General features: G+C 45.2%; 1 protein-coding gene across 4 annotated transcripts in view; it reads right to left on the bottom strand.

The window, feature by feature from the left end:
- Positions 1–15,993: 15,993 nt before the first annotated feature.
- WDR7 (WD repeat domain 7) overlaps positions 15,994–22,894 on the bottom strand; it is a 1,275,554-nt gene continuing 1,268,653 nt past the window's right edge. For 2 of the 4 annotated variants that reach the window (XM_086960437.1, XM_086960439.1), the window contains one exon: positions 15,994–21,002. In XM_086960437.1, the coding sequence (XP_086816563.1) occupies positions 20,799–21,002 (204 nt within the window). In that variant the 3' untranslated portion in view covers positions 15,994–20,798. The remainder of the gene's footprint in view (positions 21,003–22,894) is intronic. The other 2 variants (XM_086960436.1, XM_086960438.1) reach the window with 1 other exon arrangement.

The following is a 22,894-nucleotide window of genomic DNA, read 5'->3' as shown; positions in this document are numbered from 1 at the left end:
TACCACCGTACAAGTCAGAGGCCTCCGAAGTCATCTGCGGCGTCCCCCAAGGATCATCTCTGAGTCCCACCCTCTTCAACGTCTACATGAGCCCCCTCGCGGCCATCGTACGCAAACACAACCTCAGCATAATCTCCTACGCCGACGACACCCAGCTGATCCTCTCCCTGACCAACAACCCCGCCGCCGCCAGAGCCAACCTGCACGACGGGATGAAAGAGGTAGCCGAGTGGATGACGATCAGCCGCCTGAAACTGAACTCGGACAAGACGGAGATCCTCATCCTGGGCTCCTCACCCTCCGCCTGGGACGACTCCTGGTGGCCTCCCGCCCTGGGCACCGCACCCAAACCGACAGAACACGCACGCAACCTGGGCTTCATCCTGGACTCCTCCCTCTCCATGACCAGGAAAGTTAACAAAGTCTCCTCGACGTGCTTCAACATCCTACGCATGCTACGGAAGATCTTCTGGTGGATCCCCACCGAGACCAGGAAGACCGTCACCCAGGCCCTCGTCACCAGCCGTCTGGACTACGGCAACGCCCTCTACGCCGGTACCACCGCCAAGCTCCAGAAGAGACTCCAGCGGATCCAGAACGCCTCTGCCAGACTCATCCTCGACATCCCACGAACCAGCCACATCTCCGGACCTCTGAGAGACCTTCACTGGCTCCCCGTCAACAAAAGAATCACCTTCCGCCTCCTCACCCACGCACACAAAGCTCTACACGACCGAGGCCCGAGTTACCTCAACAGCCGAGTCAACTTCTACGCTCCCAAACGCCACCTCCGCTCAGCCAACCACGCCCTCGCCGCCGTCCCCCGCATCCGAAGAGCGACTACAGGAGGAAGGTCCTTCTCCTACCTGGCCGCCAAGACCTGGAACTCCCTCCCCCCCGACCTGCGCCTGACCCAAGACCACCTCTCCTTCAGGAAGAAGCTGAAGACCTGGCTGTTCGAGCAGTAGCGGCACCCCCCCCCCCCCCCCCCCCCCCCCAGCGCCTTGAGACCCTACGGGTATGTAGCGCGCTCTACAAGTGTCATTGATTGATTGATTGATTGATATCTGGACATTACTGTGACTAGGTAAAAGGTCAGTACTAATAACCGTTATGTAGTGTAATGGAAATGAAATGAAAGGTTACGTGAGTGCCTGAGCCTATATTGGGGTACCCATATGGAACATAACAGGTTCACCAAAACCACCAGCCTGCTCAGTCCATTACAGACATTGGGCAAATTTCTACGAAACTCTGGCCTTGCACCAGACCCTCATCTCGAGGAAATGTTGCCTCCTTCTCCTCCCCTCAGAAATGTACCAGCATCCAAAACATTTCCTTCCAGACAATGGGGGTAGCATATCACCGGTCAGAAGCCCCTGGTCACAGCTGGGAGCAGCAGGCCCAAATATTCTAGATCCGAGGGAGTAAGGGTCCCAGGAGGGAGGAAGTCCGCAAATGTCCATCACAACTCTGTGCAATAGAACCAGAAAAACGTCCTACCGCCCAGCGTAGTGATTAGCCACCTCACAAAAACCATACACGAACAGTCCAGGAATGACCCATAGGCTCGATTTCAGACATTGTCACAACAGCATCACAGGCCATGAAGCAAATCCCTTGCCTCCTCTGTTACGCAACAGTAGGGACAGCAAATCACATTAAAATCTAGGGCAGCACCAAAATACTAGCCCAAAAGAAGTCTCTAGAAAAAGGGTGTGACCAGGACACCTTGCGAGACTACGGAAAATCACACTGCATGCCGTGTGCCGGAATTAGAGGGGCAGACACGTCACCTCAGAGCACGATGTGAACATTTACAAACACTATCTCTTTGCCCTGTGCATGCATAGGTCAAAAGACAATGCCTGTATCAATACAATTACCTCCGTGCACATTAAGAAAAGTAGGAGGCTAGAAGACTCACGACGCAAATAACAAAAAGCTATCACCCGCTTACTGAAACGTACCTTACTGTGGTGAGGGGGAGAGACAATGACTCATGAGTAAAAGACCCAGGTGACCCAAGAATAACCATTCAACACTGAATTTCTAAATAATTACCATAATTGAGGCCACCTTCCGGTACCCAACTAAAATTGAGCGAATAAGGAAGAGAGCAAAATCCCACAAAGGAATGGCATAGGAAACCCCAAGGTTGATTTAGGATGCTACATAAGGATGCATTCTTTTTAAACTGACCTACAAACAGCTTTTGTGCAACAGGTCTGCAGTCGAGCCACAAGTGCACCACATTTACAGCGGACCACCACCTCTGCAGAGGCTACTTTCAAAATCTCAACCAGACCCAAGTGTGCAAGTCAAGTACTATGGACTGTTTTAACAGATATTTGTAAACAAACTCTTTTTAGCACTTTCACCAAAGCAAAATAAACCCCAAATTGCCAGAAGACTACAGATGTCTCCTCCTGAAATAATCCCAAGTTCTGCATTGTTTCACAAGTTATGTACTATTATACTTTTGTATAACCTCTTTTTAGTATGGGTGTGGCCACATCCACCTGTAGACAGAAATCTGCCTAGTCAAGTGGAGCTTATCCTGACATTTCTACAGGGCTTGCTCAGGGCCCTCTCCCACACCACTTACTACAACACTGTACCCAATGCTAGTTTTCTACATGCACAACACAGCACACTCTTACACAACACCTGGTATCAGAACATGACTGCCGTGGGTGCCCAGACATCAGCCAGGTCATGCTATGTATGCTCACAAGCAGTAGGCGCAGCCAAGCTTTACTTATCTCAAGAGGTAGCCCCTGAAAAAGAACAAAATGCCTCATCCACCTATACCTATGTAGGATTAGGTCAAAGATACAACCCAACAGAGTAGAACACCGTAGAGCAGTACTAAAAGTAACTCGATACAAGGCCAATCCCACAAAACTATACCTTTACAGTGAGCCTAGCGAGATTTGCAGGATTGTATACGTCACTGTTGCTGTTCTCATTCTTGTACTTCTTTTGTATGGTTTCCTACAATTGGGGGTTTCCTTCTGTAAAAGCGCTGTCCTCAAGGTGGCTAGAATGCAAATAAATAGAGAAGTAGTAGTAATCAAAGTTGAAACACAAGCCCCCAACAATGTGCCTGTCATGAAGTGTGGGGGTAAATTATGAAGTTGGAGATACAACTAGAGGGGGGAATGTTAATATTGATATCTACACGATACATATATATTAAAAAATGAAATCAAATCACTGTTGTTGAAATCTCCTGAGATGATCTTTCCATCAACCCAGAGTAAGAAATACGTGGTCAGGCAGGCCCTGCAACCTAGGCCTGAGGCTACTGATTGACAGAGTGTACCCTTTAAAGGCCAGGTGGCATGTTGAAAATGGTGGTTGGAGCTTGCCACCAGGAGCAAAATAAGCCAATAATTGTGAAATTCAGCCCCACAGGTCCTGTAATGTTTTAAGAAAGGAAAACAAGCGAATGGTGCTCTACTGCAATTTTCAGGAAATACCCAGAGGTGAGCCATAGCCCAGAGCATTTGTGTTGGTGGTGATCCCTTCTGTGTTTACTTTCTGCCCTCCGGGGAACCCATCTCCTCAGGAGCAGGGGCAATGATGAAGGAAGAGACCCGGCCAGGGCTAGCGAACCAACTGTGGCCCCAGGGCCTCATCCCTGGGGCCCAGAACCACAAAGAAAGGCCGATTGTTTTGAGAGAGGTAGGACTCTTAATCCCTGCCTGTACTACTCAAGGGAAGGACATGGTGAAGAGCTCCCACCGTGAGCCAGAGCTGAGAAGAGAATGATCCCGCCTGGCCGGAGCAGGTCATGTTGAGCTAATCTGTAGAGCCACCCACAGGTAAGCCCTTAAGTACCCTAGGGGAGGGCTAAGACTATTCAGGGATACCTCCCTTTGGGGGGCTGGACAGAGGGGAGCATACTCCCATGTCCTTCATGCAGTTTCGCGCCAGAGCGCAAGCCAACGGCTCCCTGAACGGTTTTCAACTGGAATTTGCAAAAAGGGCACCAAATGTGCCTTTCAAAGTAGTCTGGTGGTGAGGGCAAGCGCCCCCACCTCAGCCTAATACACTAAGTCGTGTCTGGGAGGTGGTCACACCTCCCTGTGACATGAAACCTATTTTTCTACCTTTCCCTGCTCGAGCCTGGCTCAGCAGCAGGAGGGGAGAATCATGTCTGTGGTCGGCAGTAGCACAAGCTTGCTGTTAGACCCTGGAAGGCTGGTACCAGGAATATCGGGGGCTCCCTAGGAGAGCCCCCCAATATATGGAATCGTACATCCAACACTGGAATTGGTGTTTTGGTAGGATTCCAACATGTTTGATACCAAACATGACCGATTTCGGTGCAGCCAATATATAGTTAGACATGTCGTTTGACTTGATATTCACTATATGTATAAACTAATGGCTGGCTGCACTTACAAAGCCTGGAGAATCGACTCCTGGGTTTGTATGGGTGTCCTGTTCATGCAGGGCACCCTCACACTTATATCCAAGCATCCTGCCTTTAGGATTGAAAGGCCTACCTTAGGGGTGGACTTATAGGTTTTAAGTGCAGTGACCTCAAATATAAGGAAATTTAGTGGAGAGCTGACAGCTGACTTCGGAACACAGGGTTCACAGTTCGATCCCCAGCTCCGGCGGCAGCTCTGTTCAGCATCGTGTGACTCTGGGCAATAGCTCACTTAATTTCCACGACGGCCCCCGCGCCTTGAGACCCGTAAGGGTGAGTAGTTTGCGCTTAACAAATACGATTTACATATCTGTTGTGAGTGGTGATAGTACCAGCTCACACAGGCTGCAATGACAAGCCTGTAGTCACAGTTTGAGTGGTCTCTCATAGGTGGCATAATACATGCTGCAGCCCATGGGAGACTCCTGGTGTACCTATGCCCTGGGTACCTTAGTATCATATACTAGAAACTTAGAAGAGTACACCAGTAGCCAATTAGTAAGCTAGCAAAGTACTTACCATTGTCAAATTTAGGGAGAAAGCACAGTGGCTGGGGTCCTGATTAGTAGGATCCCAATCATACTAGTCCAAAACACACTGACACCAGGCAAAAAGTGGGGACTCGTGATCCAGGTGGTGGGTAGGCGAGTGTTCTGTTCAGGGTGCAGTTTTCTGAGATTTACAGCTTGAAATGCAGGTGTTCCATGAATGGGGTGGTGTTCTCTGTGGATGCTGTAAATTTGATCGATATCTTGAAGATGGTATTGAGTCTTCCTCTTGGCTTGAGAAGGCGGCCCTGTTGCGCGAACTTGTAACCCGCTGGCATTGCAATGGAGATGTCAGAAGCCGATGAAGGGTTGAGCTAAAGTCTCTGTGATGAAGAGGTTGTCAGGCGTGTTCCAATATTTCTGTTGTGTGCTTGCTGAGTTATTCTACTACCATGGTGTGAGGCGCGGTGTTGAAGCAGTTGGGGGAATGGTGTCGGGTCTAGCAACCTAACTGAAAGCCTAAGTTTGTAACTATTTATCCAAGCATGTACATATAGGACTTTATCTATTACAATTTTATATCTCCTGATTATTTTCCATATGCTTATCATGTTAATATCTCTAAGTATGTATACCTGTGGTGATGTATTTATATATTTTCCTCCCACAGCAGAGAGAAAAAACAGTTAACTAACCTCTCGAAACCACCACAGCATCCTTTTCCTCTTCCAAAATAACCCCTATCTTCCCACTCAGAATCATTCCAAACTTCTTTTGCTACTAGGAACTTTCAAATAATCCTGTCTAAACTCATCCCTCCTCTATCCATCCTCTATCCTCCTCATCCAACTACCAGACTCACATATCATCCACTCCCAATGACAATTTATAATTCCATCTACAAATCCACCACTAATGCGCCTTGGGGTCTAGAGATGAGAGCTACTCACTGAAAAGCACTTCAACACCTCGTCTGGGGTAGGTGGCACTATATAAATACAATTACTATTACAATAATGACGCTTATGATGCTGGGGACGAGTTAGCTCAGCCATACACTGAGGACAATTGGTACCAGTATCTCCAGGACGCCAGTGGTCTCAACACCGCACCAGATACTGGCTTGATTTCTTCTCCCGCCCATGCTACAGAAGAGAGTGCCTCCTTCCCAATGGTCATGTAAAGGGCAGCTGAAGGGCTGAACTTCTATGGAAGTCAAGACAAACGTACTGACAGGGGTCCACCAACCAGGACAAACAAGTTCTGAGCCACTGCTCCCTTTTAACAAGGCCTTCAAGGATATCCTTACTGGGATGTGGGCGAAACCTTGCTCTTGCTTGTGTGTCAGTCAACAGGTTGCAAGGCACCAACGCCCTATCCTAGGTAACCTGGAGTTCTTAACTCAGCACCCTACTCTTGAGAGCATTGTAGTGCAGACCTCAGAGAGTAGGGTTAATCCCAACTCTTTCCCTACTACACCAACAGCTAGGGAATCAAAAAGAATAGACTTTTGGGCAACATATGTTTTCGACCACAGGTCTAACATTAACGTCTGTCAATGTCAGCTGCCTTTTTTGGTCGCTATTCTCATGCTTTTTGGGACCATGTTCCACAGGTCTTTCAGATTGTCTCCGACAATGTCCTGCACTATCTTGACACAGGCGATCCATGATGGGTGTGATGCCGCACACTGAACAATTCGTAATGGTCTGGACACTACTAACTCTTTAGGCAGAGCAATAACTATCAGTCTAGCTCTTCAGAAGAACGCATTGATGAGGTCTACTGGCTTCTCCGGCGATGTACAATGCATCCTCATAGATATTCCGTTTATGGCTTCCTGCCTTTTTAGGATAAAGCAGACTCGGTCCTCGCCTGTTTCAAAGATAGCAGAACCTCTGCATGTTCTTTGGGCTTTTCCTCTCTACCGAGACAACAGCATGAGCAATTTCACCCTCTCAGTGGCAATGGTAGACACTTCCAGTACCACCAGCAGATGTAGCTAGCTCAGCACACACCCCAGTCCTTTTGTGGCCAATGCTGCGGTAAGCAGACTATATGGACATCAGGGGCATAGTGCAGGACAGTCCTCCATTGACCTAAACTGTACCTGCCACCCCAGCTGCCACCACTAAACCTTAGATTTTTCCTCTCTGTTGGAGGTAGGATTCGACATTTTCAGTCAGCATGGCAAGCAGTTACAAGGCTGCGCCCTATCGTTTCTCACCTTCCAGGTGCACATTCCACCATCCTCAGAGAAGCTAATAGAGAAACATCTGTCCTTCAGCAGATGGAAGTGCAGCCCCTTCTGACCAAAGGAGCAATAGAGAAGGTGCCAGAATCAGAAGTAAATGTAAATGTGTGTATCTTGTAAAGCGCACTGCTACCCGGAGGCGTCCTGGCGCTATAGACCGCTGGGGAACCCGTCCTGGCTTTCCCTGTGAGATGTTCCCTCCTGGGTATCTCCAAGGTGAAACCAGGAATCCCCGGCGTTTGTGGGGGGCCGTTGTGGAGATGAGGCAAGCTAATGCCCAGAGTTGCTGAGTGTGATCTCTGGTTAGAGTAGGCACCGAGGCGGGCATTATCGAGTCCGCTGACCCTGGTTCCAGAAGTAGGTTGAGGTTCCTATTCCCACTACTTTGTGGGTGCAGAAGGACAGAGGCCTTCATCCTATTATAGATCTTCGTCATCTCAATATCTTTCTGCAGAAGGACACATTCAAGATGCTCATTTGGACCAGGTCATGTGTGCCCTCAACCCTGGAGATTGGATTGTAGTGCTGGACCTGCAGGGTGCTTATTTCCATATCTCAGTTGTAGGCAAACTGGTGTTACTTGCAGTTCACAGGGCCAGGAGTATTTCCAGTTTGCTGTGCTCCCCTTTTGTTTTACCAGGGCCCCTCCGGTGTTCTAGAAATTGAGTGTAGTTTCAGGCCATCTTGAGAGGTCGGGTCCCAGTCTTTCCATACCTCAATGACTGGCTGCTAAAGGCAGGCTCGTCATAGGTAGTCGATACCCACTTTCAACCTGCACTGAACCTCCTAACATCCTTGGGTTTCACTATCAACATACGTAAGTCATACCTGACTCCCTTGCTGACGCTTCCTTTCATTGGAGCCATTCTGCACAAGGTACAATTTTGCACCTTTTCCCAGAGAAGACAGTCCAGGACCAATAATACAGCCCCTAGCCATGATTTTAGTGAGAACGTCTCTGAGGCTGCTGGGACTGATGGCCTTCTCAATCCTGCTGGTGAAGCAGGCCATATGACATATGCAGACTCTGCAGTGGGATCTAAAGTCTCAGCGGGCACAGCATCAGGGGGAGATCCGCACAGCATCAGAGCCTGTGCAAGTTTTACCTCTATGGTTGGAGACTGGGTGGTGGTTGTTCACTGCCTTCGAACTTCCTGCCAAACTTATCGATTTTGTCTTGGCAGCCAGTTATCCCACAACTAAACCTGTATGCACCTGTTGTTGGGAGAAGTGTGTGGCTTGGTGCGGCATCTGCCAGACTGACCCATTTCAGGCCAAGCTTTTCAAAGTGCTGCTTTTCACTTTGCCCCTAGCTCAGCAAGTATTTGTTTACCCTTTAACGTTTTTTGAGGTTGCCAAATCAGCCTTCTTTGTTTCAATCACCTGCTGTGATGAGGTCTTTGAAAGATTTACAACATGTTTCCTCCTTCTCTATTCATTATGCCCTGGGAACCTGAATTTGGTTCAGAGACTCCTTGTGTGTACTCCCTATGAATCTATGCACAGCTGGCCTCTACAGCTTCTGACCCTCTAGACAGCTTGCCACGTTGCCCTTACATTGGAGCGGAGGGCGAGCGAGCTGCAAGGCCTCTCTGTCAATCCGCCATACACTATGTTCTACTCAGACAAACTAGCTTTGGGGACCTGAGTCTCCTTTGTTGCAAAAGTGGTGACTCTTTTCATGTCAGGCAAAACAATACCCTTCCTACATTTTTCACCCCACCTCACCCCCTCTAAGGAGGAGGAAAGACTCCATCAGTTGGATCCAAAAAGAGGCCTTAGTTTTTAAATTGATTGTACCAGGGACTATCGAGTGGATGGCCATCTCTTTATTGGATTTGCTGGAACAAAGGGCAATGCAGAACACCATCTCTCGTTGGATCATCCTCTGCATAAAAATGTGCTATGCATTGGCTAAAAAGCAATGTATGGAGGAAATGTGTGCTAATTTCAACAGAGCAAATGCTGCTACCACTTAGTTGGCACGCGGAGTGCCTATTCTGGACATCTGGCAGGCCACTACTTGTGCATGCCTCCAGATGTTCATGAAGCATTACTATCAGGACAGCCAGATCCGCCGAGATGGGCCTTTTGCTAAGGGCCGGACCGGGAATGCAAATAGGCCCTGGCAATTGAGTCGGACAGGCTGTGGGGTTTTGGGGGGGCGTGGAAAACACTGCAGTTGCTTTTGTTACAGGGGTACAATATGCTGCAAGCTGGCCCTCTGTAACACATAACAGTCCCCAGAGGTCTAAAAATGCCCCCACCCTGGCGCCCCACCGGGGAAACACCTGGTGCCCGCGATGGCCAGTCTGGCCCTGATTTGGCCCCCTCTGTAATGCAGGACTTTACGGTTTGAGCCAGTTCACAGACCTACTTCTTGGATAGTACTGCTTTGGCATCTACTCAAAAGGTGAGGAATCTGTGGTTAGGAGCCTTTAACAGAAGAACAAGTTACTTAACCTTTGCTCATGCCCCTTCTGGTAGAGACTCATACTGCAGATTCCTCACCTACCCTCCCTGTTCTGTGTACTGGACTCTATTCTACCCAAAAACATCCAAGCCAATGTGATTGGGCTTCCTGTCTGAAGGCGCTGACATCTAAAAAACAACTGACATTAGTACACTTGGGGGGCACCTATATTTGACTATGTATGTCACTTCCAGAGTGGAAGGGCGTGGCAGAGCCAAGCGACGGCACCTACTGGGCAACAGCGGTACTGCTGTAGATTTTCTAGATCCAGTCTGATGCCTGGAGGAATATTCCAAAGGTGAGGCATCTGCATTTAGAGTCTCTGCCAGAAACGCATTACAGAAGGTAAGTATTTTGTTCCTTCAGGTGAAAACCCTATGATTAAAACTTAGGCAGAAGAAAAACCAGCAAGGAATAAAACATAAATGAAGCTCCACAAAGACTACTGACCCATCCATCACCATAGTTTGTAGGCGGGAAGAAGGTCATCTTAAAGTGATTGGGGCATCGCCTCTCGTGAGTAATGCGAAGGCACCCCACCCTCATTGTGGTATCAGACATATCACTAACCGCTCATTTGCAGATGTCAGTAAATCCATAGCCATACAACTACACCAACCTAATGAAAGAAAATGTGAGCGAAAAAAAGACCACTATTAAACTACGGGCATCAACGGCAGACACAAAAATAATAGTGGAGTGCGCATGCCACCTTGGCTAGAAATGTGCAACGTGCACCATACATTTGTTCGTCATCAAAAACTTGCAAAATGTTGTCCTAAATGTTGATTTTTCGCTAAACAGTTGATGGAGCTGGAGACTGTGCACTACATGAATTAAATTGGGGCTATTTTGTAGTTCTGCAAATGCGCAACCTGCAATACAGAAAGGGAAATCGCGCCAAATAGTGGCCCGCCCTGACATTCTGTGACGAGATTAGCAAACAGAAAAAAAACACGTCCCACTCGCACGCCCTTCCAAATGCTAACGTTTTTGAAGCCAGTGAGAAAGGGGCTAATGTTAATTAACCCGTGTGGCTTTTCCTCCTTCGGAATCAATACGCTGCTCTTCAGAGTGCACTGGATGTCTGCAAACAGCCCGCAGCTTTGTCTGCACGAAGGTGGCGCGCGCGTTAAGCCCCCCGGATGATGCAATGGGCCTCGAGAGGCTCGGTGATAGGTGTTGCTAATTGAGGGCTTCCCGGTGCCCTTCGGTTTCAGCCGCAGACTGTCTGAAGTGACAGGGGACGCTGCTTAAGTCTCTTCTTAATGAAGAAAGAAGAGCAGTGCGACACTGTCAGCCTGAGAAGGCAACAAAGCGACCGATATTCATTGCCGCGCGAGGGGGAGGAGTCTGCGGGCGTCATGCCTCTGATCACACAGCACTTACACGGGACCAACGCATATATCGTGTGAACACACCAGTCCAAAATTGGCCTACATCAGTGCCAATTTCATATAACTGGCGGATTTCACATTGTTTGGTCCGCGGTGCGTTTAAATATGTTTACAGGACTAACTACTGTAAACCATGTTTGGTCAACCAATTAAATCAAAAGATAAGCCGCCCAGCAGCCCCTCCGTGAAGCCAAGCAAGAACCTATATTTAGCATTTATTACAGCGAGGATTTTAATGACGACGCACAATAAGGCATGGGAATGTAACGGAAATTATTAACTTGAAATTGATTCTCACGTCATGTAAAACAAATATTTGCTTCTTTCAGAGTTACTTATCTTCTGTAATTGTATTTGTTTTCAATGAGGAAGATAAGCATAACTCAAAACAAAAGCTTTTTTTAATATTAAAAAAATGGAGAAACGGTCATCGACTACTGCACATAATGCATCTCATTTTTTTAAAATCGTCAGCCTCCTCTTTCTGACCTTTGGTATTTAAGAATAGCCATTGAACAAAAGCACCTTGAAGTGTCAAAGCTTTAAAAATGAGCCTCTTTTCTTTTACTCTGTGCAGCCTGGATTATCTTGGCCTTGTCAGAATACATTCTCTAGTTAGAGGTTGAAAATATTTCCCTCCTGGCTCCGAAGTATTGATTTTTCGACACTCAGCTCTGTCTGTCAGGCGAAGAGGTGAAAGGTGAAAGTTTACCCAGCACTGCCTGGCTTTACCATTCTCTTAACGTCGAGCGTTTGATCAGTTTATGGCATTGCCAATCATATAGAGCCATCAGTGGGCTCACTCTGAGCTGAAAAATATTTGGGGTACCATTTTTGTAATTGAACAGGAACAAGCTATTATCAGACAAACTCAGGGCCTTTAACAACGCTTGAATAATCAACGCTTTGAAGAGCATGTTATTATCAGGGAAAACAATGATTTGGTAACACCGCTGACTTACCTTAAGTTCATTTGCAACAACCAAAGAGGGGCTTAGGCGCACTGTTTACACAGCCGATGCTCGTATACACTAATGCAATTATTTTACCTTTTCTCGAAACCAATTATATACTCTTACCCCAGGGACGTAGTTCTTGGTCCACGTAGAAAACTATGTGAAATTAATTTAATAACATCTTCTAGATCCCCAGCGGGCCTCTGTCGCGTTCCAGGGATCGTGTGGCACATTTAGAAAATCTGTATTTAAAGGATGGGCCTAGAGCATTTGACTTGAACACTGTACATCAAGGAACCTTTGTCTCCTGATGGGCGACGCCACTAGACCGATGGTTCCACTGTAGAGTTTTTCACAACTAATTTTAAGGAGTGCCTTTGCAGTTTTATAGATCGCAAACTTGGCCCAAAGGCATCAGAGCCTTTTACATTAACCCCAGATTACGTTACACAAGGTCACATTTTATTTATTAATTTAGCCACAGGAGATTAAGTGATTTGCCCAGAATCACAGGATGTTGAGCTGGGGGGCTCGTACCCATTCCAGAGTTTCAAAGTCGTTAGCTTTATATTAGGTTCCAACATTGCCCTCGCAAGGATTATCAAAAATGCTAGGTGTAGTGGAAGAGACATTATGCACCAATTAACCTCCGATAACATCGTCAGCCTAACCCCTCTGTTGCACCCCTAATCTTGGGTCAAAACAAAATTAATAATGTATCTTGTAACTGCTCAACCTGTCCAATCCCACAGTTTTCCCCCAAGCTCAGTTGCTTCCAGGCTGGTAAACCATTTTTAGGTCTCAGCCTGCGAAAGACTATGCACATGCGCAGTCCAGCTGGCGAGACTTATTGAGATAGAGGAACTTTCACTAGCGAGGTTAAGCCCCGCCCCTCTTTTCCATTGGCTGGCGTCCTAAACGGTGGCCAGCCATTGGAGAAGAGGTCCTAGTGACGTTCTTCTTTCTCTGTAAGCCCCGTCCCTTTCAGACTGGCTTACTTGACTTCCTTCTGCTGTAAAAGATTTGTTATCTTTATGGGGCCTGAAACCTTTTACAGCAGAAGGAAGTTGGGGGAAGAGAAAGGCTACGTCAGACAACCACTACGCGAGCGCTTGTTCTGGTTGGCTTCCCCCACTCCACTTCGACCACTCCATTTCCTGCTTGTTGTTATTTCTACCTCTATAGCCATTCGCCAGCAGAGAGATTGTATCGGCGTTCTTGATCAACACAGTTCTGAAATGCTCGATTGGTCATTATTTTATGTCTATTATTCGACAATAAATTGTGGGGAAACTGTCAAGGAGAACATCAATCAAAGAAGTCAAAGCCAATTAGCGCCTGGGCCTAAATCTTCTTCTGTTACGAAGGATGCCTTGTATTCTGTTCCATGAAGTACTAAATAACCTAAACTTTCGAGCTTAGCGCAAATCCCACGCTCACTCTGCGTTCAACCTGCCAATAGCAAAATAACCAGAAACAAACAGTAAAAAAAAAGCCACCCAATCGGTGCCTCTGTGGATGCTTACCGTCATTCACAAAACACTTCCTGTTTTACTCTAGCACGGGTTGGCAGGAGAGAGAATTTTTATTGGCTGGAATGGTAGCCCTCCCTTTACCCAGAGAGCACTCTTCACATCTGCCAATCGTGTAGTTTGTTTGGTAGCTACAGGAAGTCTGAGCAGGAAGCTCAGTTCTTCTGGAGGCGAGTCTCACGTGTAGTCAGCTGCCTCCAGCCTGTCTGCAGTACTAAAGGGACACAAGTTGTGTTCGTTTCAGTGTTCATTGAACCCGAGTGGGGATGCGAAAATAAAGAGAATTGCACTCAGGGTTCGCCCCCAACCTGCCCGGGTCGGGTATTGGTCCGACGGGCGGGGCGGGGCGGCGAAGCCGCAACCCCGCCTAAGGCATTGATAAACAAGGTGAGACACTGCAAGCGAGACCTGCTCTACTTTTTATGTATTGCATGACTTGGTGTGTCCTAATCTCAATGTATACTCCTTACCTAATTGGGCTATTCTTCAAAATTGTCTGCAGCCTGGTTCTTTCCAGTGACTTTCTTCCAAATTACTTTGGAAGAAAGTCACTGTTACTTACCTTACCTTCACCCCACAAACCAGATGTTTGCTTTCCGTTCTTTCAGCTCCACCCGGATCCAGTAAAGCTCGTGTTTGTAAATACGGTAACCTAGACCACGGTACTGCAGTTTCCATTACCGAGTTAAGGAGACCGTCTGTTGTGCACCCCTTGTGCTCCCTGTCGCTGGGCTCGGGTGTCTGCAGGGTTCGGGTGTCTTCACGGAGAGAACTGGTCCACCAATCTACAGGGCTGTGGTCAGCGAGTTCTGTGGGTGCGTGCTGGCTTTTGTGAGTGACTTTCAGGTTTTTTTTGTATTTCCAAATATATAATGAGACGGGTATTGTGTTGGTTAATTACAGAAATGACTACAATAATAGGGTTGATACCACCAACAGTGTAGTGCTCCATTCTCTTCGTGAAGAATTGTTTGTGGGAGGTATTACTATTATTTGGGCTGGGGATTTTAATACCACGGAATGCCAATTGCACTAGATGAGGCATGTGTATTTTAACAGAGCCCATTTCCCAGATCTTATATGTTTACCTGACCACAAGCAATGGCAGCAGGTGGTACGTCACAAGGCAGTATTGTGCAAACAGCATTTCAACTTTTGTGGTACCTTAAATTACAGATCTATAACAGATGTATAACATGAAAAACACCACCTGAGGCTGTAGCACGCGGAACATGCCACGTCATATGAACAACCACTCACCATGAACATTCTCTTTCTTAGTGAGCACAGCTTGAGGAATGGGCCACCCTCTGTTCATCTAGCTCGCATTCTTTGTATTTTTCTGTAGCACGATCTGGGTGGTGTGAGCGACAGGCTTGTGTTGTGTTGTGTGAGTGTAAGTGGCTCTGTGTGTGTGTGTGTGAGGCTCTGTGTGTGTTTGTGTCTGTTTGTGGCTGTGTGTGTGTGTGTGTGTGGCTCTGTGTGTGTGTGCAGATGCAATAGGTCTCGCATTTGCGAGAGATTAAGCTATTGGCATTGTAATGACTATGCCATTTATTTATCTGTTTTCAAAACCAACACATAAACAAACATTTTGTCATTTACAATACCAATAGCAAACATTTGCAAAGGCGAGACAGTTGCATTGTAAATGCTTGTTATAGGGGTACATTCAGGTAGACCTGAGTAGACCAGCTTTAGCCAGCTCCAACACTATTCACACAGTAGAGGTTGCTACTTACCGGGGTGGTGGGGCAGGTGGTGGGGTGGACGGAGGGATGGAGGGAGGAGGGGAAAGGGCATACCTTTTTACCGCCGCCTCTTCTTTCTCTGTCCTTCTCTCTTCATGGTAGGAAGCACACAGCCTCCCAGAATCCCATGCCAAACTCAACGCTGCCTTAGCAGAGTTGTGATTGGTCTGAGCACTGTGGTTCGGTGCTCAGTCAGGGGGATGGCAGGCTGTGCATACTCTCCATAATGCAGCGTGCGTGGCGAACATGCAAGGCGTACATGACGCTTTGGCCGGCCGAGATGGCCGGCTAAAGCGTCATGCGCACTTTAGGTGCTGTTACTACTCATACCCCTGTGGTGCACAGGAAGTCCAGCCTCGTACACCTGGCTTCAGCTACAAGTTGAATGTAAAAAGCAAAATGATAATAAAGAATGTTATTATCATTTTACTTTCTGCATTCAGCTTGCAGTTGAGGCAGTGGGGTGACGCTCCTCCGCCTTAGCAGTGGTGCTGCCACTGTATGCACATGTGGTTCCACCTGCGGCGTATGTAGCGTCACGACCAATCAGTGTGCTGGAAAACTAGGGACCACTCTGGATTAAAACATGCCGCACACAAACAATACCTGAATGGAAAATGACGTCAGAGAAAAACATAACACTGTAATCCGGCAGTACACATCTGCCCTGGCCAAAATGACTAGGCAAAAACGTTATCTTAAGTACAATATTAGTTTTTATTTCACATAAATATGTACACACGGCCATTTAGTACATTACATATATTTCGAGTGGAAGTGTCACGGCATTTCTCAAGAAAGAGTCTGTAACAGTGACCATTAACTTGAATCACTACAATATTTTCATTCTCGGGCCAGGTCACGCCATTCTCTGCTTGTAAAGTGCCAATGATGCTATTGACGTCACCCCATTCTCAAGGACAGCTCCTAGTACTGCACTGACAAACACAAACACACTACAAACCTCACAATGGAATAACACACATTCTACTGCAATGTGGAAACCTGAAACAGACCTGAAGTTTGAGACAATGGCAAAGTCACTGAAATCGGGATTTTCATGTAAAGAATATGTAGATAGTACTACAGCTTGGTAGATGGTTTCACAATTTTAACACCAATGCCAAAGGTTCAGCCAAGAAGCAAAAACTCAGGATGTGCTCTAAATCTGGCAAAAAAGGGCATCTCATTTTTGTAGTAAAGTTAGGCGTGGAAGGAGGAGAAGATTTCACATTCCTGGATTACAAATAAAGATCATGGGACAGATAATCTACCTGAAACATATGCAGGCTAAAGGAAAATGGTTGGCAACCTGGGGAAATTGACAGAGTTCATGTGAAGGAGTCACACTGATGAGTTATTCCTAGGGAACCACTGCCACAAGACAGATTTGCATCCTAGCAGAATGCAGTGTTTCATTCAATTTGACTTGCTGCTATTCTTCTAATCAGAACTGGGCTTTAAGGAGACACTTCTGACCAACTGCTGGACAGCCAATCAGAATTTCAGTTGCTCCCTACACCTTTCTGGATTGGTGTAGCAATCCAGGAAGGATTGGGACCAAGAACTTGGAAAGAATATATTTTCAGAAGCACTAAGGATAGGTTTTGACCTTCTTTAATGCACTACATGCTCACACCACAAGGTAGATAAAATGTTAATTGCAAGACTCGGTTTGATTTTACCGTAAGCCTGAAGCGATAACGGTCACTCTCTATCTCTTAATAATTTACTCCAAGAAAGAGAGGTCAAAACAGGGATAGTGGTAAAGAGGCGATATTGTGATGGATGTAAAGCAAGAAAGTTCTAACTAGGTATGGAAGGATTTACAACATATGACAAGGATTGTATAAGCAACTTCACAAGTAAGGAGACACCTTAAATGTTCTCTACGTATCTAAGTGTCCAGAATGGACTCCAGACAGAGTGTGAGCTAGTTGTTTTTTATAACATTCATGGAAATCGAAAAAAGTGACAGCTCTTTAAAACAGTCACATCCAAGAAATTGCCATATCCATATCCCATGAGATAGAGCACAAAGCTCTCTTTAGAGCCTCATTATCGTGTTTCAACACTTTCTTTCGTATAAAGACGTGCTTGACCCGTTGAGTGCTCATGACGCGCTCAACTCGTCATGAGGCACGGTTGAGCTGCACTCATGACGAGCAGAGCTCGTCACGGCTGTTGGAACGTTCGCACGCGGGGATAATTTCCCCGTTGTGCTGAACGTTCCAAAACAGGTGTGGTCGTGACGAGCTCAGCTCGTCATGAGTGCAGCTCCACTATGCCTCATGATGAGCTGAGCTCGTCACAAGCACAGCCGCGCAGCGCACGGCCCCCCTCCGCCCCGCACAGCGGGGGGAAAACACCCCGCAGTGAAGGGGTTAAATATCAATGAGATATATAATAATGTATGGCAGTGTAAGTAGTTTAGAAGCACAACTGCCCAAATGCAAATCCAACAACAAATGATTCCAACAACTTTAAACCAAATATTGGATACAATAATGTTATGTTGTGTAGTCCGGTTGACGCAGCTAGAGACCACGGGCCATATGTAGGTAATCTCTATTTACAGATTCTTAAATACCGAATTTTACTGATTCGGTATTTAAGAATCGGTAAATAGTATGTAGGTAAAAATTTGGTAAATATTACAGAATTGGTAATACTCGGTATTTAAGAATCGGTAATTCCCATTCATTCCTATGGGCCTGGGGGCCCATAGGAATGAATGGGAAGCCATTCACCATTACCGATTCGGTAAATACCGAGTCGGTAATAAGGGGAACATATTCAAGGGTGGCAGGGTGTCACATTGACACCCTGTTGCACCCCTGAATCGTGCATGTGTGCACATGTGGCACACATACATGCCCTAAGGGCATGTATGTCTGCCACATGGCACTTTTAAAAAAGCACAAAATTGATTTTTTAAAGGATATCGATATTAACCACCAACTTGCAGTTGGTGGTAAATAACGAATCCTTCAATCAAAAATGCACTCACTTGAGTGCTCCCTACATAGGATTTTAGGATTCGGTAATTTACCGATTCCTTAAATTACCGAATCGGTAAATTACCGAATCGGCAAATTACCGAATCCTAAAATCAAGCCACCTACATTAGAAAAAGCTAAATACCGTCCGGTAACGGCAAATTTAGAGATTTTCGGCCATTACCGACCGGTATTAAGCTACCTTCATATGGCCCCACGTGTTTAGAACGCTGGTCTTGTGCCGGGACCGACCACTGTAGTATTAGTGGGTGTATCATTCTGTGGATTTACAAACTGCCCGGAGCAGGATAATAAATACTACTTAATCATTTACTGTCTGCTTCTCATCCTTTCACCACAACACTAAATGGCGATAAGGATGGGACTTTACTCCATCACTGTATAGTTGACTGCCTGAGGACTCACTACCTGCTCCGAACAGAGTTCAAAGGTACTCCAACTTGTGCAAAAAGCCTATCAAGTCTAGAAGGATGTTACATAGTATTGTGTATGACTCTATACCTTTCCTGATAGGGCTGAAATGTTTATTGTGATAAAACTGACACAAAAAGCATATTATTCAAGCGGCATAAATAAGCAATATTCTTAAAGGAACTACATTGTGTTGAACAGTTTGGGGAATTAATTGATCAAATCTACTTTGAAATATCTACATGAGCCAATTTGAGCTTCACCAGAAAACTGTTCAATTGAGGAGGGAATAGCTTCCCTTTCAAATTAATGACGACATACTGATATTATAATACAACACATTTGTATTACAAAAAAAGGAACTGGAAAGTGGATCTAAAAGAACCAAGGAAAACAGACTGAGAATCTCACTTTGTCAGCAGAAACGGTGGAACTAGAGTATGGATGTTAGCAGTGTAAATAGTATGAGGGGTCATTTGGGGATCCACAGTGTAAGTTCAAGGTCATCACTGAAATGTTAGACATTAATGAAGACTACCTCCAGTGAATGCACAATTAAGCAGGCAAAAACGAGGACATTTATTGAAATCCAAAGCATATTAGTATAATCCAAGGACTTTGAAAGTCTTCTGATTACGTCACGTTAAATGGTATAAATTAAAGAAGGGAACTTCCAGTGAAAGAACTGATAATATTACTAGCACAGAGGCACAAGTATTTGTGCTGAAGTGTGCAAACTGCAATCAACGGTTTCAGTGAAATCCCTTTACTCAGAATGTCATGAAAGCCTTGCCTTTTTAAGTTAATTTTCAAGTCTACAGTTTTATTCGACAAAATCTTTACACTTTTAAATGGCATATAGCGTCTATATAAATACATTGTACATGCTAGAGAATAAATTCAATTTTATAAAATCCACATTTTTTAGCAGTATTGTATCACCACCAAACACTGTACAAAAGCTCTGCAACACAAAAAAGATTTAAATTCTTACAAGTCATCTTTGCCAATATCGTATTTTTACAAAGCCACTTTGGAAGACACATTACATGCGTTTGCTGCTGTATTGGTCTTGCGTAGCACGAGCCAATGTAATAATATCACTTGCTCAGCTTCGTGCCAGCATTCCTTTCCAGCCAGCATGCACCATTGCCTTTCACAATATAATCATGACAACGAACACCTTATTTTAGTCATCAGTGCAGAATGGTGAGAATTGCTACAAACAATTCAATTGGTCCAAAATAAATAAAATACCTTTTGGGTTTTCTTGCATTTTGATAGTCCTGGTTCACGTTTGGTTTTGACATGAACAGATATGTATGGAGACAATAAGGCGGAACACTAAAGAGGACAATACGTGTTTACTGTACCTCAGACATTCCCTTCAGCTCATAAGGACTTAAGATATTACAACATGTGCAACAGCGCCAGGTACAACACAATATTATTGATTTTGGGACATGTCCTGTTTGCCTCGACTAGGACCAATATCCACCAGGTCTTAAACATAAGGTCTCCCTGGAGATGCTATCCAGCTAAGTAGGGCACCTTGGAGGCCAAGATGGCAGCTCAATGAGCAGCTTGACATAAAGAGAGAGGTTTTCCAAGAGTGAACAATGAGTTTTTGTGAAAGTCACTGTCCGCTGAGTAATGATGATACTATTATATAGTGCTGCTTCATGTTGAGAAGAACCCGCCCGTTCGTATTTCAACAGTAGGCCCAATTCCAATTGCTGATCTGAAGACCATGGTGCAACAGCTCATCCATGCCCATTAAAGAAAGGCATACAACTTAAAAAGAATATTCACATTAACATCCCTTGACAAGCAGCATCGAAGAAATGCAGAGTGGAGGCGTGTGCAAATTGGAGAGGGAGAGCGACAAACGGGTACCGAATACTAACAGCAGAATCCCGCTCTAGAGGGTTTTCAGCCAGATTATGACCTACCGAATCTGACAACCCAATACCAATGCAGTGCTGGAGACAACTGAGGAGTGAAGCACTACACAACAGACGTTACTGTGGAATCAAGAGACACAATAATGGAACAGTGAAGGAAAAGTAACTCTACACCATAAATCGATGTTCTTTGCCATCATGAGCCATCAGGATAACATTGCGATTCGATGTCCAAATCAACCGAGCCAATTTGAGGGCATTATGTGATCCCGGGGAGGCAGGTTGGACAGGAGGCACCTGGTACGTTTTGATACAGCGGAGCTGGGGAGCAGAGTTTAGCATGCCGATACTTCCCAAAAGCGAAGTGTTCATCTGCAAGGAGAGAAGGAGGATCAATATTTGCAATAGGTTATTTCCAATATAAATCATTTTTTAAAAATAATTTTCCACCTAGAAATGATATTTCACTCAGAAATTATGGTATTACACGTGTTAGTGTGCTTTGATTAAAGCGTCATGAGTATGTACACCACTGAACCCCTTTCCCTTAAGGCTCTCAACTCACAAGAACATTTCGGCTTGGCAACAATATTGCAGTTTGCAATTACTTGGTAACGCTAAATCGGTGAGTTCCATTACCCACATACAGTGTAACCATCTTGAATTCTTCTCACATGTGATGTAAGGGATAAAGTACCCCCTGCTGTATATTCTAAGGATATTGCAAGTCACCGAAGAGTTCCAAAACCATATAGAGGAACGAGGCTGAAGGCCATATTCCTTTAAAAGGTTATGGAACTCCGGAGTAACTTGCAATATCTTTAAAATGTACAGCAAGGGGTACTTTATACCATATAAAACATGATCACACAATAACTTTTCCCAATAACAACTGAAATCGCTAGTGCAAAATTAAACACATAAAAAAGCTATTAGCTGCAAACAAATATTAGAAACAGTTAAACAGAAGTGGGAAAAAAGTTGCACTAGCTCAGAATGTGTAGAAACGTTCAGAAAGATTCTAGCTTTTCTCTAACTATCTAATGAATCCAAAACATAAACATTCTTTGTGCTTGTCATTAGAACATTGAAATGTTGAGAGCTCATTTGAAGACAATGGATTAGCTCTTGGTTTATAATGGTTGGCATAAGCCCAGAGCTCCAACATTCTAATGTTTGCCTTCATGTGTCTCCCTTTTTAATTTAGAACATTGAACCCTATGTGGGAGGAATGCTCTAATAGCCTTATAAAACAACAGAATAGATGCCAGTACCGTGAACACTACTAAACAGAACTGAATTGTCTCACACAGAGAATTAAACTGAGTGCAAATTCAAACAATTTATCAGAATAAATCACTGTTTATTTGTCATATGTTTTTTTAGAAGTTTTTTTGTTGGTTATTATTCACCAAAAGTACACAGAGGAAATTACAAAACACACATTACATACATCAATTTTGATAAAAATGACATTAGCCTAAAAAAAGTGCATAAATAACAAAACAATCTATCGGACATGGTTGATCAACATCAGCACTCCGTACTCACACTCACACACAACACTAACATACAAGTCAATATTTACAATTCAAATGTCACAAAATAGAAATTTAAATGTACACCAAAGAAGCTTGTTTGATTTACTCGAAAGTCATTGAAGAATATCAAGAATACAATTTAGTGAATAGAGATCTTATGGTGTAAACACACGGTCTGCGCGTTTCGAACCCCTGACAGGTTGGGGGGTTCTCATCAGGACCTCATAACTTCGCAAAGGGTGGTGTGCACTAATTACTCAGAAACCGGACTTTGACAATTTACTACTGCATAGAAGTCTGTGTATTATTTGTAAATACTCTGCATGGAATAGACTGCCAGGATTGGATCGTGGACTTAGAAGTTGTTGCTAGTCCACAGCGTTAAAGTTGAAAGTCCAGGGCAGGGTCGGGGACCTTCGAGGGGATAACAATCTCCTGTGTACGTTGTCCGCGTCTAAGTCGCAAGCAAACGGCTTATAGCCCTTATGCCTCAGGCTTTACCAGTTAGTAAAAGCCCTGTCCCTCATTAAAGGCCCTTGCTTGTGGCTCGGGCCTATAACTCTGGTTCAGAGCCTTTAACAACTGGTATAGTACCCAGCAGCAAGCTATAAAGTTATATTGTAAGATACAAATCGAGCAGCAGAAAGAAAAGCCACGATCTATTTTTGTTGCTTTAAACAGCTGTCAATTATGCTCCGCGACCTGACCGGCCTTTCAGCTTGG

This window comes from Lissotriton vulgaris, chromosome 3_1 (assembly GCF_964263255.1).
Source record: "Lissotriton vulgaris chromosome 3_1, aLisVul1.2, whole genome shotgun sequence".
NCBI classification, from domain to species: Eukaryota; Metazoa; Chordata; class Amphibia; order Caudata; family Salamandridae; genus Lissotriton; species Lissotriton vulgaris.
The sequence above is the reverse complement of the archived record's forward strand: the minus strand, read 5'-3'. Positions and strand labels throughout refer to the sequence as shown.